The sequence below is a fragment of the Lates calcarifer genome, linkage group LG20, assembly GCF_001640805.2.
Source record: "Lates calcarifer isolate ASB-BC8 linkage group LG20, TLL_Latcal_v3, whole genome shotgun sequence".
Lineage (NCBI taxonomy): Eukaryota > Metazoa > Chordata > Actinopteri > Centropomidae > Lates > Lates calcarifer.
In genome coordinates, this window is record NC_066852.1 from 20,642,213 (window position 1) to 20,664,044 (window position 21,832).

A 21,832-nucleotide genomic window follows, 5' to 3' on the forward strand; every position below is an offset into this window, starting at 1 on the left:
CTGGACTCACCCTGTATACCCCTGCTGATTATGTTCTTGTCACAGTTGTGATTGTCACAGTTGTGGCTTGAATTTGTTTAGCCATCTCACTTTCTCTCACTGTGTGTTTTTCTTTTGAGTTCTGCAAACACTCCTGTGTTGATGAAACTGCTGTGTTCTGTTGGTAAAAAAAGAAGAAAAAAAAAAAAGCACAAAACCCAACAACAACAACAACAACACAGCACTCACTCAGGATGACTCAACGCAGCATCCTGGAACAAACAACAATCAAGTGTCCACCTGAAAAACAATGGCTTCTTGAGGTCTGTGCCTTGCAAAAAAAACAACTTGTAATCCTATTATGTGCCAGGTATAGTGACACATGCTCATTGAATGAAGACTGAATGAAGCAGAGTACATTAATAGAATCTACTTTTCTATTGTATCACAAAGTTATGTGACTAAAGGATAACCACGGAAACAGCCACAATCAATGCTGCCTCACAGTGTTTTTGTTTTGAGCTCTACAGAGAGGACCACAGCTCATCTAATCACAGCTATTCTGTGCCGTAATAACTGCCTGACATCCACATGAACATAATGCCAGTCGTGTGCTTGCTGATAACCCCGCCTCAACCTCCACTTTATACCTGCCTCGTCACCATGAGAGAGGGAGGAATATAGAGAGGAAGAGCAAAAGAGGGGGAGGTGAATGGGGAAGAGGAGGCTGACTCAGGTACTCGGAGGCTGGCACTGCCTGTGGCTTGCTCTACAAACACAGCTGTGAGTCCACACCCTGGTGGAGCATTACTGTGACTGTGCGGCCTACGTGTGTGTGCAGATGGGTGTGTGCGTGCCAATAATGCCTGACTGCAACTGGAAAGGATTCAGACAAAATCACAAAAACAGACATGTGACATGATCATATCAGGTAGGTATGGTGAGAATAGTTATTCCAGACATTTACAGTGTCACAGTGACAACTTGATTTTTTCTTTACTGTGTTTTTTGTCATTATGCAGGTTTCTTGAGATGTGTCTTCTTTCAAAATCGAAGCTGCGATGTTCATCTGTTATTTCCCCATGTTCCATACTGGGTGTGGACCTATAAATGTATTTTGTATTTCAAGTATTTAGAGTTTTCCAGTATTTGTTGTTGTGAACCTCTCAGGTCACAAGACTTATAGAAGTATATAGAAGTATAATTTAGTAAAATATGAAGCTGTTGCCTACATAGAACTGATCATTTATGAAATCAGTGTGATAATTATGTTGACGCTGCATGTGTTTTAGTTTTACAGTAGGAAACAAGAATCTAAGAAATTAATATGTACGTTGTATCATGACAGTAACAGATATAAGAAGTAATCTGGAGATGATAAAAGGCTTTACAGCAAATGCAAAACAAGTATTAAGACTAACAGGCACTAAACATAGCATAACTTAACTAGACAGCAGAAGTGAGTCTCTCCAAAGTCCACAGGCAGCAGGAATCAGGAGTAATACCTACAGGCTAACAGGCCAATAAGCACAAAGTCTCCTGTCTGACTCGGATACATGGATGAATCTGGTGAGGCCCGGAGCTCCCAGGCGGTCTCTTCGGCATTCCCCAAGTTCAGGGAAACACTGTTTTCTGTTAAGAAAAAAGAGACTTAGAGTCTACACCCATGCTAGATGGATAAAAACTGAAATCCTTTTTTATCCATAGTAATATATGTAAAAACTGGGTGGGTGGTGTCAGAGTAAAGGTCTTTATTAACCTATAAATGTTTTATTATTATTGTAAGTATGAAAGTGATAGGAGGTGAGTATGGCAGTACTATTTGATTGTGGGAGGATGGTGCAAGTAGCATTTGTTAAATCTGATGAGCAAAATTAATGTAATTCAAGCTGTGGGATGCATGAATGGATAACAATGTTGAGACATTTCACTCACCAGTCACCCTCATGGCCTCTGGGAACCATTAAACTTTTGTGTAGAAATCTTTGACTGGCAGAGGAAAATTCAGGTGACTCATAAATTCAGTAGGATCCATCTTCTGGGAGCATGAATGTGAGCAGTTACCACAGAGAAACCTGTTAAACTGATGCATTCCATGACGTATTTCAGACAATACCCAATATGCCTGCACGTGTACAGTACAGAGACGCCGCCTTACTGCTAGTGTTGCTTTACATGTTTTGCACAAGCATTGTTGGGACCCATGAGTGAGTCTGAGCTTGTCAGTTTAACAGGTTGAACAGGGAAGAGGATGTAAAAAGCCAGTTAATGTAGGCTGAACAGAACCTCTCTGGGACATATTGTGCTCGTACAAACAGACACATAAAATGCTAAATAACTCCCACTCACAGGTAAACAAAAAGAGAACAGATAAGCATCTACACTCCCAGTGGCAGGCATACGTTGATACAAAATACAAGCACCGAGTATGTACTTTATTCCCCTTCTGTGGCAGACAGATGGCAGAAACGTGAGATGATGACAAATTGTTTTCACAGCCAAAGGGAGGAGGTTTTTGACTGTGTGTGAGTGCTGCTTCTCTCCTCAGCCCAACAATCCACCAACTGCACTTGAGACTGGTTCAAAACACAAACAATCAAAAGCAGCAACTCAAAATCACAGCTATAACTTGTATCTCAGATTTAGCCTCCAGCAAAAGGTCTATGAGAGGGCTCTCAGGACAAATCCATGTGTATATTTACTCCTGAGTGTGTTAGACAGGTGGGCAGATTAGAGGAGCACCCACCTCCTCTTGATCCCTTCAACAACAGTTCGTTGTAGATAAGCTCAGGCTTAGGTTGTCTCCTGGTAAGTCTGAGCCAAATCCAACTCAGGTTTAGACTATTGCCAAAGAGAGGGAGTTGATCCTGAGTAATAAAGGCGGCTCTTTGTGGATTGGTGACATTGTGCCACAACTGTCAGTCACAGAAAAGAATGGGTCATAAGGGCTGTTCATGACAATAAGAATATTTCAAATGCAGTCAACAGACAATTCAGGCATCTGATTTATGTTCTGTGCTCTTGAGTGCCATCATTATTACTATTACTTTTGCCAAGATGAAGATAGATGAGGAATGTGAATAAGGATATTAGTCAGTTGTAGAGAAAAAAAAGGATATCAATGTAATGATAAAACACAATGCTACACTTCAACCCAGATTCAGTAATACGTAAAAACAAGAGAGTCTACAGCCATACTAGCAGGTCTATGAAGCACAATAGTGCTTTGAGCTAAATACTACTGCTAGCATGCTATCATGCACACACTGACAATGCTAATGTGTAGGTGTTTAGCACATATAAGGTTTAGTGTGTTAGCATGTTAATTTAGCACTAAACACAAAGTACAGCGGAGGCTCAAGGCAATATCATTCATTTGACAGGACATTAAAAGTTTGATGTGATGATGGCACCAAATGAAATGTCATGAAGTTCATCTTGAGGAGGACATGAAGGTCTAGACCAAATTTCAGTAATCCATCCAATAGTTGTCAACACATTTCAATCAAAACGAAAAATGTCAACCTCATGCTGGTGCTAGAGGAAAGGTCAGGGGGCTCACCAAAGTCATTAGCATTCATCATCTGGGCACCATGTATCCATGTCAAAATTCATGGCAAGAGAAGAGAAAAGAGAAGAAAAAAACACATACACAAGCAAATATACGGTATATATATATAAAATAATAATATAATAAATAATAATATATATATAAAATAAACAGTTTTCTAATCAAAGAAATAATCAGAATGGAAACTGTTCACAGCAAGGTGAGTTATTCAGAAGAGCTGTTTCACTAACTTCCACTGAATTGGGTTGGTCAGAGAAATCCCAGAGATTATATCACACACATAAAACCATAACTATCTCTATGGGTGTATACCACTAAGGGAGAGTGAGAATTTTTTTTTTATCATACAGGTGAGGTTACCCCTTCATAACATATCAGTGGTCCTGTCAATGATTGTCCCCAGTCAGGGTCTGATGGGCATGAGGAAGACTGTGTACAGACCACTATGGATATGGTAGGGAAATAATTGCTCACACCTCCTCTGGGAGAGCCAAACTGAATCGTCCTCTCAGTCTGGGTCTGTGAAGCATCGGTGACTCCCAGCACCAACCTTTGCTCCACAGGCTGAGCTCAAAGTCTACTTCAGGATCTCAGAATAGCTGATGACAAACGGTGCATGTTAATAATCTGTGGGAAACATGGGGAGGCAGCGGAAGCAAAGCAGTGGGATGTTCGAGTACTAGCTGTGCTGAGCGTCAGTGTTTATATATGGAGCAGTGGTAACCACCAAGTGTGTCGTGCATGCCGCCCTTCAAAGCCAAAAAGCAGCAACTGTTTTGTAGTGACAGTCGAAACAGAAATAGATCAAAGTTTATCTTCCTCTCTGTCAGTGAGCAACTCTGGTTAAACTCTAATCATGCCCTTTGACCTTTGAAGCTCACAGATCTCAGTTAATGTTGTTTTCTGTTCCATATATGTATTTCATGTGTACAATATGTCTGTGTGTGGTCTGAACAAGACAGCAGGTGCTCAGATGAAAGTGAGAAATGAGAACATGGTCAAGAGGCTTAGGGGATTATAGAGTTGTATTGTCTTTACACAAAATGTAACATTTATATTTGATCAGCAGACCTTAAAGAGAGGAGCTAAGGGACTGTAAAGGTGACCCAGTGGTTCATATTGCACAGACCTGCACTGTCGAACAAATACAAGCAAGTGCTGAGGAGGGAAACACAGGCTGTATACACACACTGTACACACACACTTTTACTTGTTTGATCTGGATACATTTTGGTTTCAGTTGAAAGACGTGAGGTGGCCACAAGTCAGATAATGATACAGAAGTATTTTGGTTTAATAAGATGTCTGGATGAGCATTCAAACAATCAAGGATCACTGAAAACAATTTGTCTCATGTAGTCATGCGTATAATAAATGACATGCACTGTTACAAACTCAAACTTTAAGTTTTTTATGTAAAATCACACTCAAATAATCTATAACCAATTAATATTTTATGTCATTTATTGAGCAAAAATCAAACAATTTTAACCACCTCAATATTTTGTGCAATTTTATCATTTTATATATTAAACAATTATCAGTTAGAAAATAATCAAGATATGACTTGATAATGAAAATGTTCATTAATTCCTGCCCTACTTGGCTCACTATCTGAAAATCATGCACTGACCTTAATTTTGAAAACACAGCCAACAAAAACACATTCACACCTCACTGTGTTTGTGCAGACATGCTTTTGCTTTTGTGTGTGTGTGTGTGTGGGTGTGTGTGTGTGTGTGTCTACCCCCTCTCCACTCTCCCTTTATGGTGGGGAGATTAGGTAGTTAATCCCGTAGATCTCAGAGAAAAAGCCACTCCTGATGCCACAATGGATTTCACTCAGTCCACCAGAGAGAGGACAGACCTGCTGCTGATACGCATCTCGACCTCTGACGGAAACAGGGCCCACACACACACACACACACACACACACACACACACACACACACACACACACACACACACACACAGGTGCACACACAAGGCAGAGCACTTCACCAAGGACAGGATATTATATTACATATATATTGGATGCATGCTATAAATAACCCTATAACCATACTGAACTAATATTATAAAACTGTAATGTCTTTATCCAGCTCTTAACTGTAATACTTACTATATCATGTAGGTAATATATATGATTCTCACTACACAGTAAAACTAGTGCTTTGCCCTCTAAAATCACTTGCACTGCTCAACAAAGGCCATAACTTTATAGTGACAGCTCTTCACATCCTAAATACTGATTGACTTTATTTATTGATTAAGTCATTGGAAGATCAAGGATGAGCAGCCTTGTTGCATGTCTTTCCCAAACACTGATCACTTCTGATAGATCCACTGTTTCCATACATGATTGCAAATATAACTGTAGCAGATTCAGTTTTTAGTACTACAGTTAATCCAGCACTCTGCTGCATTTCTATGTTTTTAATCTCCATTTAATGCTCTCCGAAAAAGACATAAGTTAAAGATAAGGAAACAGAACACTCTGCTCTTCATAGTAAAGATGGACAATATCATATATATATATATATATATACGTATACTAAAGTATCATGGAAACTAAACATGACTATAAGGTAATCAATTTACGCAGTTTATATATATTTTACTTATTATTATAGCGATTGATATAAATGTGCCTATATACAGTGGTGGAATAAGTAGTCAGGTCTTTTACCTCAGTAAAAGCAGAAAAACCACACTGTGAAAATACCCTGTTACAAGTAAAGGTCAAAATCTCTGTAGTATAGAAGTATTAGCATCAAAATTAAAACAAACTACCTTAATTTAAAGTAGCTGTTTCCCATACTGCTGGATAGCTCAATGTATTGTCATAAATAATGTTATAAAAAAGTTGATTGATGTTGAAAGTTGATGATGAATTAGCACTGAAATGAAATTCAAGTACTGACTTTTTTTGTCCCCTTGTGAAAAAAATAAAATGTTAAAAGAAAAGACAAATACAGGAACACTGCAAAGTAAAGAGTGCAGTGGTTTTATTTTGAAAAGTGTAACCGGAAGTCCCGTGTGGTTTTCGGTTAGTGGCTTGTCGTGAGTTGAGAGGCAGGATGACAGCTGAACGGGTCGTGAAGGTAGAGCAGCGCAGTCCGAAACATTAAGAACTATCATTATCAACTCCCGTTTTTTAAAGAGAAGCACCGACATATTTCACCGTAAGACGCTTTTCTCTACCAACCAGCGGGCGTGTTTGAGTTTATCAGAGGACGGTAACCGTTAAACCTTGCGGATATTTTTTGTTCTTTTTTTCACCGTGAGAGAGAAAAAGATCCGTGTCCGGATGTGCCAGCAGTGTTGGGTTTTTCGCATGGCGTAGGCACCTTTTCTAAAGCGGGATATTCTTGATGTTTGGTGGGTCGGAGGAGGCCCCTCGGGTCGACGGCTTACCCCACTAACGTACACGACTATACTTCCACATTTTACCGATTTGTGGAGGCAAACGATAAACGACATGATTGTGCAATAGAGAGGAAGAAGCGCTGCACGTCTTGACTACCTCGGTGTTGACTGTGGAGAGAGAGCGAGAACAAGTCACTAGGGATAAATTGTGTTTGTGTTTCCTCTTTTAAACCCCAACAACGACGTGTTTTTCGGAGCTTGTGAGAGCTTCTACAAGGGAGACGAAAAAAGAGGGAATATTTGTGTCCTTGTGTTGCGTTTGCGTGTGTGTGCGTGTGCGTGTGAACCCCTACGAGGACCGGGAAGACCTTCGCGATGACGGGCAGCACCCCAGCAGACATGGTGAGAGGATTTACTGTCAGTTTTTCACAGTTTACCATTTACATCCATTTATTCCTACAGGATTTCGCCCAATAAATAGATAACTACATTACAAAAAAGCTGACATTTGAGAGTGTTCCTCCTTCAAGGATCCCACCTCTGGTTTCATTAATTTTATTTCTACACAGTTTTGAGACAGTATAAGCCCAGTATGGCAGTGGGTCCTTGGGAATGAAATTATTGTGGCTTAATTTAACTGATATGAGTGTGCTTGCACTTCCCCAGCTATAGGATACTATTTTCCCCTCAGCTCCAGGAAGTGGCTCCCTCTGATTTCTCTACAGTGTGAAACTCTATTAGCACACTCTTGAAACTTGCCTAATGTTGCGTAATGCATCACAGTGATCATCAAGTCTGGATTCATGTTTGTGAGTCACAGTATTGTTCGATTATGCAGATTTGACAAATAAGAATATATCCACTAAAAGTCTCAGCTTCTCAGCTGTGAGGATTTGCTGCCTCTCTGTATTTTACATCATTGGGAATTGAATATTGGGATATTGAGCTGATGTCAGCTTCTGGGAAAATGTGATGGGCTTTTTTCAGTATTATCTGACATTAACAGTTAATCTATTTTTTGCAGCCCTAATGCTCACTGCAAGGGATAAGGCAACTCAATCAAGTCACCTAAGAGATTTTCATATGGTAGGGAAATCAGTGGAAGCCAGTAGACAAAATACCTCCACACTAAGAGATTTGTTGTAAAACCACAGGTATAGTCCTACGGGAGGGGATACATTGAATTGTTGTTGGTTTAGAAATGGTAACATCAGAGTTAGTTTGAGAATACTGGCCCTTCAAATCAAGGCTCTGCCCCTTCACTGGTGTCTTCGGTATATTTTATATTTGACATTTTGTGAACCTCCAGCATCACAGAAAGAAAAGAGACTGGAGTTTAGGAAAAGGTTAGATGATCCTCCTCTGGCTTTGACTGAGCAGTGACTGGTAATTGCATTGCTGCTACAACCCCATTATGTTGTTCATCCTGGTGTGGTGGTACTTAAACTTTTTACACTAGCTTACTGTCTGTCTCAGCATAAAGGTTTATGCCAGCCTCTTGTTGGAAACCTATTCCACAAATTAAAAGGCATATAAAATGCATTCAGCTGGGTTTACCTAGCCTTAGACATGATATTTCCCCCTCCGTCTGGCTGGCTTTACGCCTGTCATCTTTTGCTGCTGGTGTGTGGTGGCTCTAAGAATACCTCCAGGTCTATGTATAGAAAGGATAAACCACGTAATGTGCCCCTCCACGTGGAGATCAGCTCTCCCAGCTGTGCCTGTGCTCCTGCCCCGTCCGAGTTCAGCTGATCCCCTGAACAGCAGGTCCATTATGTTGTCAGGATGTTGGGATAATGCTGCGAGGAAGTTGGAGGTGAGCCGGCCTCCATGTATATGTGATCCAGTCAAAAAGCTAAAGCATCTAAGTATAGCACATTGCAAGGAATTTCCATGGATTATGGACATAATCGTGAGATGAATCTTTCGTTTTCTGACCTGTTAGGACCAGAAGCTAAAACCTCATGAATCCTAAAGAACAGGCTCATATGACCAACAAGTCCTCTATTCAAATATCTTCCGCCCAACATGTTAAAGTAAGAACTTTGAGCATTTTTGATAGCTTGAGAAGGACGAGCGTTACGAATTCTGTGACCTGTGGCAGTGCAGCACTGAGCTTGATTTCAGGTAATTATGTGCCTGTGCATGCAAAACATCAGTGATTTATTTAACTGATTTTCACCGAATGATCAAGTAGAATTAGTACTCTTTTCGCTGTTGAACATTATCTTCTGAAGCTGCTGCACAGCCCCTGAGTGCAGTCTTCATTCCCCACCAAACAAAAAATTCAAAAAGCATATTTGGAACTGGATTTAGATTCATTAAAATGTGCTCCAACCCCATCCCTAGTGTTGACTGTAATATTCCTTCTAATAGTATTTTCTTGTGTATTATCATTTAGCCAAAGAAGTTTGGTTCAGGCCTCCAGCTGCCCTGCTTGAGTGTCTTTAAGCAACACACCGAATCCCTGTTAGCTGGTTTATAGATTATTTCCCTGTGGGGGAAATATCACATTATTATCGCATCATTTTAGGCCAGTGTCGGGCATGGAGTTCATTTCTCCAATGGCAGAGTAATAATATTTTTTCAACTGCCATCTCTAAGAATGGGTTTTATTCATGCCAGGGCCGCTGTCTTCAGGCTCATGCTATTAACATGCTGGCAGCAGAAAATATAAAGGTCAAATTCTGTACATAAGTGAGACGTTTTCATTTCTGCTAGAGGAAATCTTTGGAGCAATTGCCTCCCCTTTGTGGCTGAGCTCAGTCTATACATCAAACTAGCTCTTTGTGTTCCCCAAGGAAATTTGGGGAAATATCAGCTATCTGCATTGAACTCATCCTGTGTGGTTGAAATCAGCAGCAGATGCACATTCTCCCCTCATTTTCCTGATCCCCAACCCCCCCACTGCACAATCCTCTCTCAGTCTGTGGAAAGAGTAAGTGTATACACACACACACTTATAAAAGGCTGTATAGAGTGGGAGTGCGAGTAGGAGGAGAGGAGATTGCTGGTGCCAAACATTGTGGCTGAATGAATCTGAGAGGAAGAAAAGGAGAAGGAATAGTCATGCCCCTTGAGGATGGAGGATGGGATTTTTTTTGAGAAAGAGGAGAGAGAGAGGGAGGGATAGGAAGAGTGAAGGATGGGGAGGGGGGCAAATTACCTTGCCCCCAGGCAAATCTCAGAAGTGCTGACAGGGTCGAAATGGTCCCCATGGCAACAGCGAGACGCTTGGATCTAAAATTCTGGATGCCTGTGTGTGAGTGAGTGAGTGGAGGGATTGGGTTGAGGTGCACTGCAGGTATGTGAGTGTGTGTGTGTGTTTGTAACAACGAACAGATGAGAGGGAGTAGAACAGAAGCAGGAGAAGAATAAAGCAACTCAGTTCAGATAAGCCCTGCTGAATGAATATACTCCAGACAAGACTGAGAGTCCCATGGAGCAGAGAGTGAATTTCAAACATCGCTGCTTTCGATATGTCCCAGCACAGCAGACAGGACAGGGAGATCCAGGTACACACACACACACACACACACACACACACACACACACACACAAAGGGCGATAGATTATGGTCCCACTCTCTATTAAGGTTATATTCAGTTTAATAGGCCACACAATAATGCTAAATAAATGAGAAAAATGCAACTTATAAAGAGATAAACAGCTATTTGTCTGGTTCCTATCAAGATTCCCTAATGACTGAGGAGGCAGACAGGAGCGAATGCTGCTGGGGTTTGATCTAGCGTTACCTCAAGAGGCTTGTTTGCGAGCTTGGCTGTTAGTGCTACTGCTATCAGACTTTGTCTTTCTGTACACTCAGTGGGACGGTGTCTTCCCATCTTCATCTGCACAATTTCCTCGTCTTGTCTTGTTTTTTATGTTTCCAAACAACGTGTGCATATTTTTTCCCTTGTTTTGGCCCTACACCTGTCAGCTATGTGAGCCTATTGCTGTAACCTAATAGAGTGATTGTTCAGATGGGTGTTGTACTCGAATACTAAGCTCACTGGTTCATCATCATTATTGTGCAGTTTTTTTATCGTAATAATTATCAAGATCATTTCATTGCCCAGCTCTATTACTTACTGGTGCTTGTTATAAGCTATTAAATAGAGGAAGTTTAGGGGTAGCAGCCATCAGGGCAGCTATACAAGGCTGTTGTTAGTTGAAGTACAGAAATACTAATTTATAATTAAGCATACTTTTGTGATTAAACATGAGAAATGTGAGGTCAACTGCTCCTAGCAACCACCGCTGCGTCAGTGTCAGCTGACAATGATCTAGACGGGACAAAAATGTCAGTCAATGCTGATTGGTTAGAGCAACATAACAACCCCTCTGAACAGAAAAGAGCTGATTATCCCTTTAGTTCATCAGGAATACTCTTCTAATTGGCAGAATTTGAGTTCTGAATGTTAGTGAGTCATGAATAAAGATGAATGAATTTAACTTTTTAATAAGCCATCAGCAAAAGTTACCATCGTCACCAATGAATAAGTGTTTTTACAAGAGTGCAGCAAGTCTGCAGTTCTAACAGATGTGATTTAGCAATTTATTAATGCTTACTAATAATAAATTATTAATGAAAGTTTTGTGCTTTAGTTGAGATGCTCTGCAGTCATTTTTCAGAAGTTAGTTGGGCTCTTCATCAGGATTTTCTACAGTCCTCATTAGAAATTGGTAACAGCGTGACTGTATGGCTTCACCTCCCAGTTGGAAATCGTTACTAACAAGCTAGAGTCACACGTTTGATCCCGACACAATATGAAGAATTAAACACTGTTACCACATGAGTACCACATGTACACACTCATACACAGTTGGTGGGTAGTATTCAAACACCCCGTCATTTGTGCAGTGGTGAGTACGTGTTAATTTGCGTTGGAGGTGGCAATCACAGCCCTGACTCAACCAGACCAGGAGGTACGGTAGAACGTATTAACCCTTTAGGTGAAATCGTTCATCTGTAAGATTGGAATTTCAAATTTTGATAACAAAGTAGAGGAAGAAGTAATGATTTTGACAAACTTCACACACACCATAAGTTCTTACTGACAAGTGCATAAGATCTTAAACTCTCAACTAAGAAGGAACCAAAGAAACTGGCACACTTAAATATTTCACTAAAATATGTCAGTCCTTAGACGTTCATCATTCATTCATTTTGATAGAGTCTGAACAGAAAAGGGCTGATTATCAGAAACGTGTGGACCTCTTTGGTTCCTTCATTTATGTAGAACTGTAACTACAGATTTTATTTTTATAAGATTTTAAAAGACAATTTGAATGAATGAATTTTCGGCTTTGCTTTAAAAATGACTTAAACAATTAATCAGTTATTAAATTGTTGCTGATTAGTTCTCTGTCAGTCAGCTAATCTATTCAAAGTGCTGTTTTTGTTTTACTGTAACAGTGTGTTGCTAAAAGCTAGTTATCTCTCCCACTCTGTATGTGGCTAATTATATTTTTGGTGCTTTGATAGCTGTTTATAGATCATTCCCACATTGTTAAGAGTCTGCTTTTGGACGCACAGAAACACAGACATACACACCGACAGAGACACACACACACAAAGAAGTCAAAGGTTAGGGTCAGAGGTCAGCGGTGTGTTGGTCACGGCTGAGAGAACAATGGGTGGGGAATCCTTGCTGCTGAAAACAGCACTCCCTGTCCCTCTTCCCACTCGAGCTTAGCTCAGCATGTATGACACCGAGTGGCTGGAGACAGAGAGAGAGGTCCACGGGCGTTCTTCAGCCTTAGGCAGGAGCTTCTAACAGGCCTTTTGACTGACACGTTCAGAGGGGGAGAGAATGCTATTGAATCCTGACAGTGCCAGTTGGATGAAGCATGTCAGCGAATACGTGTGTGTTTTACCGATGCCATGTGTTGCAAGTCTGAATCACAGATCAGGGATTACATCATCCCGCCACGGGTGCAGGAGTTGATATATTGACTCTGACATTGTCACATGTCGGCCTCGGAGTGCCACGGAAAGTTCCAACAGCAGTTGTGAAGGTACAGGAGTTGCGCTCGATTCACATTAATTTCAAGCATTTCAGCAGACTGATATCTCTAAGCTGAAACATCGACAGATTGTGCAGTACAACAGCTAAAGTATCTGCTCTACTTGAGATGAATGACAAATGCTCTGTTGTTTGTGGTACTAATAATAAAAATAATAGATTATTAAAGGCATCTCTGGCTTTTACAACAAACTGCACAAATACAAACAATACACAAGTACAGATAAGATTTAAAGAAACAAAACATTATGTGGTGTGCAGTCTCACAAAGTGGGCCCAGTGGGCGCTGAACATAGCTGCATCTAAACGAAGAAGTACGTCAACAATGTGATTTGTAGACACTGTCCAGATTTGTGAGACAACCTTCTCATTAAGGCATCAAAATTGACAGTATAGTTGGTCACATCGACCAGGCAAGGCAAACAGTATACCACGTTATGAAACATTACTTGGAGTCTGCCCAGAGCAGTTCAATTACTGTATGCTGAGTTGATAAATGACCTCATGGTGGCTCTATTGATAATAGAGAACTGAATGGTCTTTATTGGTATGAATGGGAAACAAATTGAATACAGCTCTGAAAGTTTTCAATGTTTCCAGACTGCGTGGTGGTATTTCTGTTATCTGACAGGCTGTGCTATGTTTCTGTAAGAAGGATTGTACATTTTGTATTGACAGTTGCTGGTGCTAGCAAAGCTTTTGTCAATGTGTATGTCCAGCCGTCCTCTGTGACTGTGTAGAGTTAATTCAGTTGTATTGATGTATGTCTGCACCACCAACAGGAAGTCCTATTGAGAGCCTCTCATCCATTGATTGCTTATATAACTGTTAGTTAGCTTATGTTTGGCCATGTTTTCTGCATTGTGGCTTGTGTCTGCGCACATGCGTCCTATGTGTTGCTCCATGAACACTGACTCCCTGTCCATCTGTCATGTCTACTTCAGGTGACAGATTATTCATAATATATTCTATACCTGCATTTCTGCTCTATGGGAGTCATATAGTATTACAGGGTTATTGCTCTTATTGATGAAAAATGTCCAAGATATCACATTGTCAGGAGCCATTCAGTTTTACCTTTCTCAGACTTATAGATAGAACCTGCAGTGTATGCTCCACCTGTGTCAAAGTTGTAATCATAGTAGGGCAAGGCTATTATGCTGTGTTTGTACACAGTTAAACCTGGTTTCTTTTGCTGTTCTGTGCATGTACCACAAAACTAATGTGGTAAACTAAAGGAAAGTGGTGTGGGTGAAGAATGCATGGGACTGGTGGTAGTTTTGGTGGGGAGGTGGGGGAACGACACCCCTCGCTTTACAGCTGGCATGTTATCTTAATCTTGGTTTGAAGGTAACTCAAGGCCAAAAGAATAAACATAAAACAAAGTAACCAAATCTTTCAGCAAAATTCATTTTCTTTCTGTATTCTGGCACCTACCACACGTACTTTAAGACATTAAATCTACTTAAAAACAAATTTAAGCTGCGGTTATTGGACACATGGAGATGTCTCAATCAAATGTAACTTGGATATTTGCAGTGGATAATCAAGTTAAAACCTGAGTAACGAGGTTTTGTTGAATGTGGCACTCCTGTTAATTTAGGCTAGAGACACATTTCACAAAGCAAACTTTAATAACCACCTAGATTAAATCTTCAGGATGAAGCCAGCTATTAGATTTCCTCATGCATCAGGCTTGAAAGTGAGACCTTATCTCTGTTGTTGTCAGTTTGCATTTCTGATCAGCCCAGCTAGAGGACTGAGCAGCCCTGTGAGCAATCCAGAGGGTTTCTAAGCAAAAAGTCTGGGTGAGCATGTTGGGATAAGGGCTTATTCTGCTGGAAATCCCCCCTCTTTTCAGCAGTCAGTCCAGCAGTCATTGTTGGCAGGTATGGCTTTGCTCAGGCTGAGGAATGTGTTGAACTACTTCTCCGTTTTGGGGGCTCCCATGTTCCCGGCTCAAGAGGAAACTTCTGCACTGTTGATTCTGGTCCTGATCTCTCTTGACAGAGACACTTGTTATATGCTGCATGTCCTTGAATATCAGAATCGTAGGAACAGTGATAGTGACATAATGTACCCCACATTCACAGCAGTAGTCTCTAGAGTACATGCTGGACACTGAGCACCTCAGGACAGAAGCAAAGTGAGGACACTCTTCAGCTTTTATGCCAAGTGTTACAGACTCAGAGTATGACATAAATGAGTGGGTGTGAGTGTGAATAATATGTGAGCTCTCAGATGGCGCTAACACGACAAAGTAATCCTAACTAGACTCTGTATGCCTGGAGCCTCTTTTGAGGTGTGTGTGTGTTTTTCGTCCATGTATTTATGCATGCACATATTTGCATAGAGAAACCAGCTAAAGCACAACCTGTTCTTCCTGTTAAGAGTGACGTGTTTGCTGTTGGCTGTGCCAGTGGAGTAACACCCACTCCACTTTTGCTCCAGATACCAGCACAAACTAAGCTGCATCTAAAGGCCATTGTTTGCATGTAATGGTGTTGTGCGTCTATGCTTGGCACTGTGCCATCTTATCCCTTGTGTCTCTCTGTTAAGTCTGACTAGCCAGCAAAAGGTCTATGAAATTCTTTGACTTTTTATTTATTTTCAATTACATTTCCATAAAGCTTTATGTTCTGACATGATGCTGTTGAAAACCCTTTCCACAATGGCAGGAATATGATTCTGATTGTGAAAGTTTCTTGTTGCCTCAAAGCATTTGTTTGTAATGGTAGAATTTTAACTCCTCCACAGATCATTAAATACCCAGACATGATATCAAAGACTTGATCCCGGTGTCCTCCATGGTAGCTGCGGTCCTGACTCTTAACATACATGGAATGTGCAGAACAGCAGCTTTTTGCTAAATAACAAAAAGGAGAAGATGAGTCTCTGCCTCTTGATGCTAAAGAAATGAAATCCAGAGGATTCTATGGTCTGACTGAGAAACTGAGAGGAGGAAGAGAAACTTGAGTTGTGAAATGTAGAGAGGAAGATGAACAGCCCAACAAAAACTCATTTTACTGCACTTTAAGTCTTGTTTTCCAAAAGGAAAGTGTGAAAAACTTGAATCAGTAATGTAAACTTGTGTGAATCTTGAATGCAAACAGGGAGTTGCTCAGCTAGTAGCTCATGTAGTCCCTTCAGATAATAAGTTTCTAATGGAAATTCTACACAGATAATGTGCTCAATCAATGTGCTCAGTATCGATTTCAGTTTTACGCCGTGCATTAATTGCATTGACACACTCAGGCATCTTGAGACAGTCTCTTGTTTTTAATGTTATTGGCATTCGAGGGATGTTACTGGAAGGGAAGCTTCCATTCAGCCACTGTATGTGGCTGTAATTTTCCTTCCTGTATAATTTCAATAAATGTAAACCAAAAGCACACAAGTGAAAAAACCCACTGTATTTCCTTGTCTAAAAGTTGAAGTAGAAAGAGAGTGTGAATGTGTGTGCGCGCATGCGTGGGGTGGGGGGGTGAGCTGATGTTTGACTAGCTCAATAAAAGGAGCCTTTCAGCTGCACTGGAAACAATTTCCAGCTGAGGGGACATTTATATTAAAGCTTTGCCTTGCCAGCACAGACTGTACGTGCGCTTGTGTGTGTGTGTTTGTGTGACTGTGAGCGAGTGCGTCACAGCAGCTAGCTAGCAAGAGTCAACTGTCCCTCTTCCTGATACATTTTGGGACAGGCTGCCATTTCTAAATCAGTGCTTAAATCTGTCCTGATATTCGAACGTCCTGTGCCAGCGCAGTCAGACAGACAATACTTACTGAGGGAATTAGAGGGTCAGTGTTGAGACTCTTCGGGTCCCAGACAGGGCAGACATGAGCCGTGGAGCAGTCATCCAAAGGTCAACCCTCATCGACTGGATGTTCCAACAGGATCAGCTGGCCTCCAGTCCTCTCTCATGCCTTTAACCCAGACTTTCACTCTGCTGTGGCTGTGTCAATTAGAGAATTACCTTTTTATTTTTTCACAATGAAAATGGCCTGACAAGCTTTTGCACTTGAACCCCACTCAGCGGGGCTCTGGGACGACATGACACACTGTGACTTTTCTTTGTGGTTTTGTAGCTAATAGGAATCACGGCTGATTATTGATTTTATATTCAATTAATCTGTCCACATTTGTGGTTAACTAATTAATTGTTTAGTCTTTAAGATGTCAGAAATATAATTTTAAGAATTCAGAACACACAGCATCCTCCAGAATTTTGTTCATCCAAAACCCAAAGATATTACATTTGTGATATGAAACAAAAAGAAAAAAAGCAGCAAATCATCACATTTAAGGAGATTTTTTCTTATGACTCAAATGATGACTCAGTTATCAAAAGTGTCGGAGATTAATTTTCTTTCAAATGAGTAATCAATAAAATTGCACAGTAGTATTTCAGGAAACCTTCCCTGTTGAACCATCACTACAAAAATTCTTGAAAACTAAAGTTATACGAGTCAGTTTTGGATGAAAGCACAGAAACTATGGCGCTGTATTTTGTTCTCATAGTCAAGGATGACACTTTTTTAAATCTTCACAGCTTTTGTTCAAGCCTCTAACTGGCTTAATTGGCCAAACCTCATGGGTATTGCAGTACTTAGAGCTGTTCACCATGCCACATTGACAGACAAAACCTGATATCTCAGAGTTGAGATTTTTAAAGCCATAGGATCATTACATTATCCATGACAGTTTCTGTGTTTCTGTGTAAAGTAATACTGACGATAGTGTTTAAAGAACAATTCCAAATTGGAATACAGTTTTGGGCAGGGGGGGCCTTCCGGAACCAACTGCTCCTTAGCAACTCTATCAACTGACTTGTAGCAGAGCAGCGGTTGCTAGGTAACCATCTCAGGAAACTTGTGTGTCATATCTACTAAGCACTAACTAAACTAAAACCTTAATCCACAGCTGGGTAACCCGAGCCAGCTTCAATATTGAGGCTTTCAGTTGTTAACCACAATGTGGACAGTCTGTATAGACAACAGTAATTCTGCTTATTTTTTCATACCTCAACTTTTTGAATACCAGGACAAACTCCTGGATTTATTATACTGTATAGTGATTCTGATAACAGTGTCAACCTTATGTTGAACAGATTGATAACATCACATGGATCGTGTGCTTAGTATATGAATTAGAAGAGTAAGAGAAAATGTGTAGGGAATGTTTCTTGGTTGTTGTAGAGAGGTTGTTGGTATATCAGGGGAAACTGTAATAGGGAGATGGATGGTAATGAAGCCAATTAGCCTTTTTTTGGTTGCATTTTTTATGATATTCACACAGATACACAGAGAGAGATATGATGAAGCTAAGGTCACTTAAGAGTTAAAGACAGAGCTCCAAGACGAGAGAAGAGTGTTTTTGTGTGTGTGTGACTTGGGAGCATGGAGAGAGGGTATATTTGGCCTTCATGCTGTCTTGCACAAATTTGTCATTGCATGTTGGATGCTATGGAGCACTCTGACTATGAATATCTCTAATGACCCCAGCAGGGTGTATGTGTGTGTGTTCTTATCTGAATAAGCTAGCAGTAATGAAGCATTGGACCTTGGACTAAAATGATTGAAGGCTTATCATCTATTTTTTTCAGTTTCTTGTAATGAGGAAGTATCAGTTTATCTTGAGGGAAGCAGCAGCAAATTTGACTTACGCAAAGGACATCAGTCATCGACCTATAGTTAGTTTGAATACATGTTGTTGGGAAGTAGCTTCTCAGAGCCAGTGATCTTTTCACTATATGTACAGTTAGAAGCAAAACAGCATTCACTGTCTCTATATCAGTATCAGTAATCTAGGTTAGTGGGTTTGAAAGCTTGGGTGTTTGTGGGAGAGTAAGGCTGGCATGTTTTAGCTGAGTTTAGCTGACTTCCATTTAGCTTGGCACCAAATAGCTCAGTCAGCTGATCTTAGTACAGTTACAGTTTATAGTACAGTCTGGTTAAAGGCACACAAGGTCCATAAAGGTTCAGAGATGGCAGGTACAATAATCCTGTCTAATTTTTAATCTAAAAGGTCACAGTGTTGAATAAACAGAGCTATGTCTGTGAAGCCAAAGTGTGCTTCATTTTCAAAATGATCTTAACCTTTAAGCTGCCTTGTCATCCCAGCTGGATGTATGAGAAGCAGATTCTTTATTACACTACATGGCTGTAAACATCTTAATTATGGTCACATAACAGGCAGCTCAACATCCTCTAAACAGCACCCTTTGGCTGATTATATCATCTATATCCATATTTTTTTTTCTGCCTTGGCATGGAACAGTGTTTATCAAAGATCTTGATTGGGTCCCCAGCCTCCCCTCCCTCCCTCCTCCTCCTCGTCACTCCTGCCCTGTTCCTTCCTGTTGCTTGTGTAACCGGTTGCCTCTACTGTCTCCCCACTGAGGCTGACTTTTTCCTGTTGTGCATGACACAGACATTACCAGTGTGATCATATCTCTAAGTGGAATCTAATGGAAAAAACAAACATCAAAACAAAGAAACACCATAAGTACATGTAACACAGACACTCACACACTAGGTTTGTGTCTATTTTTATACAGTAATTTTGACTTAAATGTGAATGAATTTTCCAAATTTCTATGCAGAGATGAATATACACCCTTCCAATATAAAGTGAACATTGCAGATATGACAATGATAATGTTGCAGGGATGTTGCATGATATCATTCTATGCAGGACTGTATGGTGTTGTGTCTGCCTAACCGTCAACTCTAATGTACCTGCTCTTTGCACTAAAATTTGCAGTCCTGAAAACTTCATTGTCTGTTGCCTTGCTTTACAAGGCTTAGTGCTTGTTCTTTTATCATAATTTTGTGTGATTTAAATGTCTGTTTTTAGGTGTAAACTGCCAGGGGACTCTCTGGGAATTAGCATGAAGAACATGTTTGTGTTTGTTATATTTAGTATTGCACATGCATGTAAACCTGCATCTATTCCTGTCTGTCACTGCATGCTGCTGCTTCATTCCCGAATAGGCCTAGAAAATGCAGTGTGTGTGTATGTGTGTGTGGTAATAATACCCCTGGTTGTTTCTGTCCAGTGCCATCTGGTAAATTCCAGCACAGAGGGCGTTTTAGTTTGCCAGCAGTCTCTATCTGTGTGCCTCTCTCTCTCTCTCCCTCTCCCTCTCCCTCTGCCTCTCCCTCTGGCACACATACACACTCATGTAGGCACACATTTTTTTTTCTTCTACACACACATGGCATCACGTGAGTCGTGACTGCAGGGCAATGCTCTTTTCTGAAGGAGAAAAGGAAATGCAGTGTTGTGAATGTAACTGCTGTCCTGCAGCCGTTCCTCCTCTATCTGTCTCTCTCACATGTTCAATCAGTTTATTTAAATTCCTGCTAAGTCTTAATAGTATCTGAGGGAAGGGACAGAGACAGTAATAGTTTTTGGAACCTCAATATATGCAGCATTGTGCTGTTTTTCCATCATGTAAAAATACAACAACTTGTCAGGAACCAGAGGACCGGAATTGGATTTACCAGGCAACTGAGCAGTGTGAAATAATAGATTTTAAAAGATTTTCTCAACTCACAGAGAGACATGTACTCTCAATTTCTTTTCCTCTCAACACTCACCAAAAATTCAGCAGTGGTATTAAACGCAGGCTCATGATGAATGATAAATATTATGTAACTGGAATGTTGGACCAAGTTACATTTATCTGTCTCCATTAAACCCTTTACCCTAAATACCTGCATAGTTAAAGAGAGAAGCCAGTGAAATTCTGTTGATTTTAGAGCTGCAGTCCATAATTATTTTCATCATTGATTCATCTGTCAATTATTGTTTTGAATACTTAAATAATTTAGTATCACACAATAGATAATAATGAAAAATATTATCTCAATTTCCCAGAGCACAAGGTGATTGCTATGTCTTTGCAACTCCAAAACCCAAATATATTCAATTTAAAAACATGTAAAGCAGAATAAAGCCAAATAAATCTTACATTTGAGGACTAGTAAGGGATCAACATTTTGCTTGGTAAAATGATTAAAAACTATCAAAAATGATTTTCTGTCGATTAACTTTAATTAATCAACTGTCATTTCAGCATTACTTTTCATTTTTTCACAAGGTTTATTTTTAAATTCCTTTAGGGCCAGCTGTGAAAGTAAAAATGCATGAAATTAGTTTTTTCTGTAAAGAGGGAATAGATTTCAGTATCCTAATCCTTAATTTTAGATGCACAGATAAAAAACAGGGGAAAACATGTGCTTGGAAAGGACAACCCGAAAGGTTACAAATCAAGCTAATCCTGACTGCAGGGCATCGACTACACACCGCTGGGGAGACCACCTAGGGAAGAGGATGGGGGTGGGTGTGTAGACACAGAGGAGGGAGTGGGGGGAGACGGGGGAAGCAGAGGTCACCACAGAGTAGGTAGTTCTCTAGGGAGGGAGGAGGGAGGGGGGGACAGCATGGGGATGCTTTATTTGACTCCAGGGTTTTCACATAGTGGGGGGCAGGAAAACACGGGGGAGGACGTCACGTTGGTGAAACACCCTGTGATGGAAGTGGAGAGGGAGGTGGAGGAGGGGTAGATAGACAGGGCTGCTGCAGAGCAAATGGTGGGACGAAGGAGGTAAAGGACAGGAGGTCCTTTCATCAAAGCCTTCATCAGGGATCATCAACCCTCTGTGTGGTCCCCAGCAGCATGCCGTCATGTGGCATGTTGGCCTTTGGGTTTGTGTGTTTGCTGGTGGCTGTTTTTTTCCGAGTTGCTGAACAGGTAGAATATAGACGATGAGGCAGAACTCTGCAAGTAATGACCCTTTTTGGGAAACTCAACTACACAGAAAAAAACAAAGCAGAATCCAGGGCAAAGTCAAAGTAGCACGGGTTACTACAGATTTAAAA

General features: G+C 40.6%; 1 protein-coding gene across 1 annotated transcript in view; it reads left to right on the plus strand.

Moving 5' to 3' along the window:
• The first annotated feature begins 6,605 nt into the window (after window positions 1-6,605).
• ubl3a (ubiquitin-like 3a) overlaps window positions 6,606-21,832 on the plus strand; it is a 35,560-nt gene continuing 20,333 nt past the window's right edge. The window contains exon 1 of the mRNA XM_018691945.2: window positions 6,606-7,321. Within this exon, the coding sequence (XP_018547461.1) occupies window positions 7,295-7,321 (27 nt within the window). The 5' untranslated portion in view covers window positions 6,606-7,294. The remainder of the gene's footprint in view (window positions 7,322-21,832) is intronic.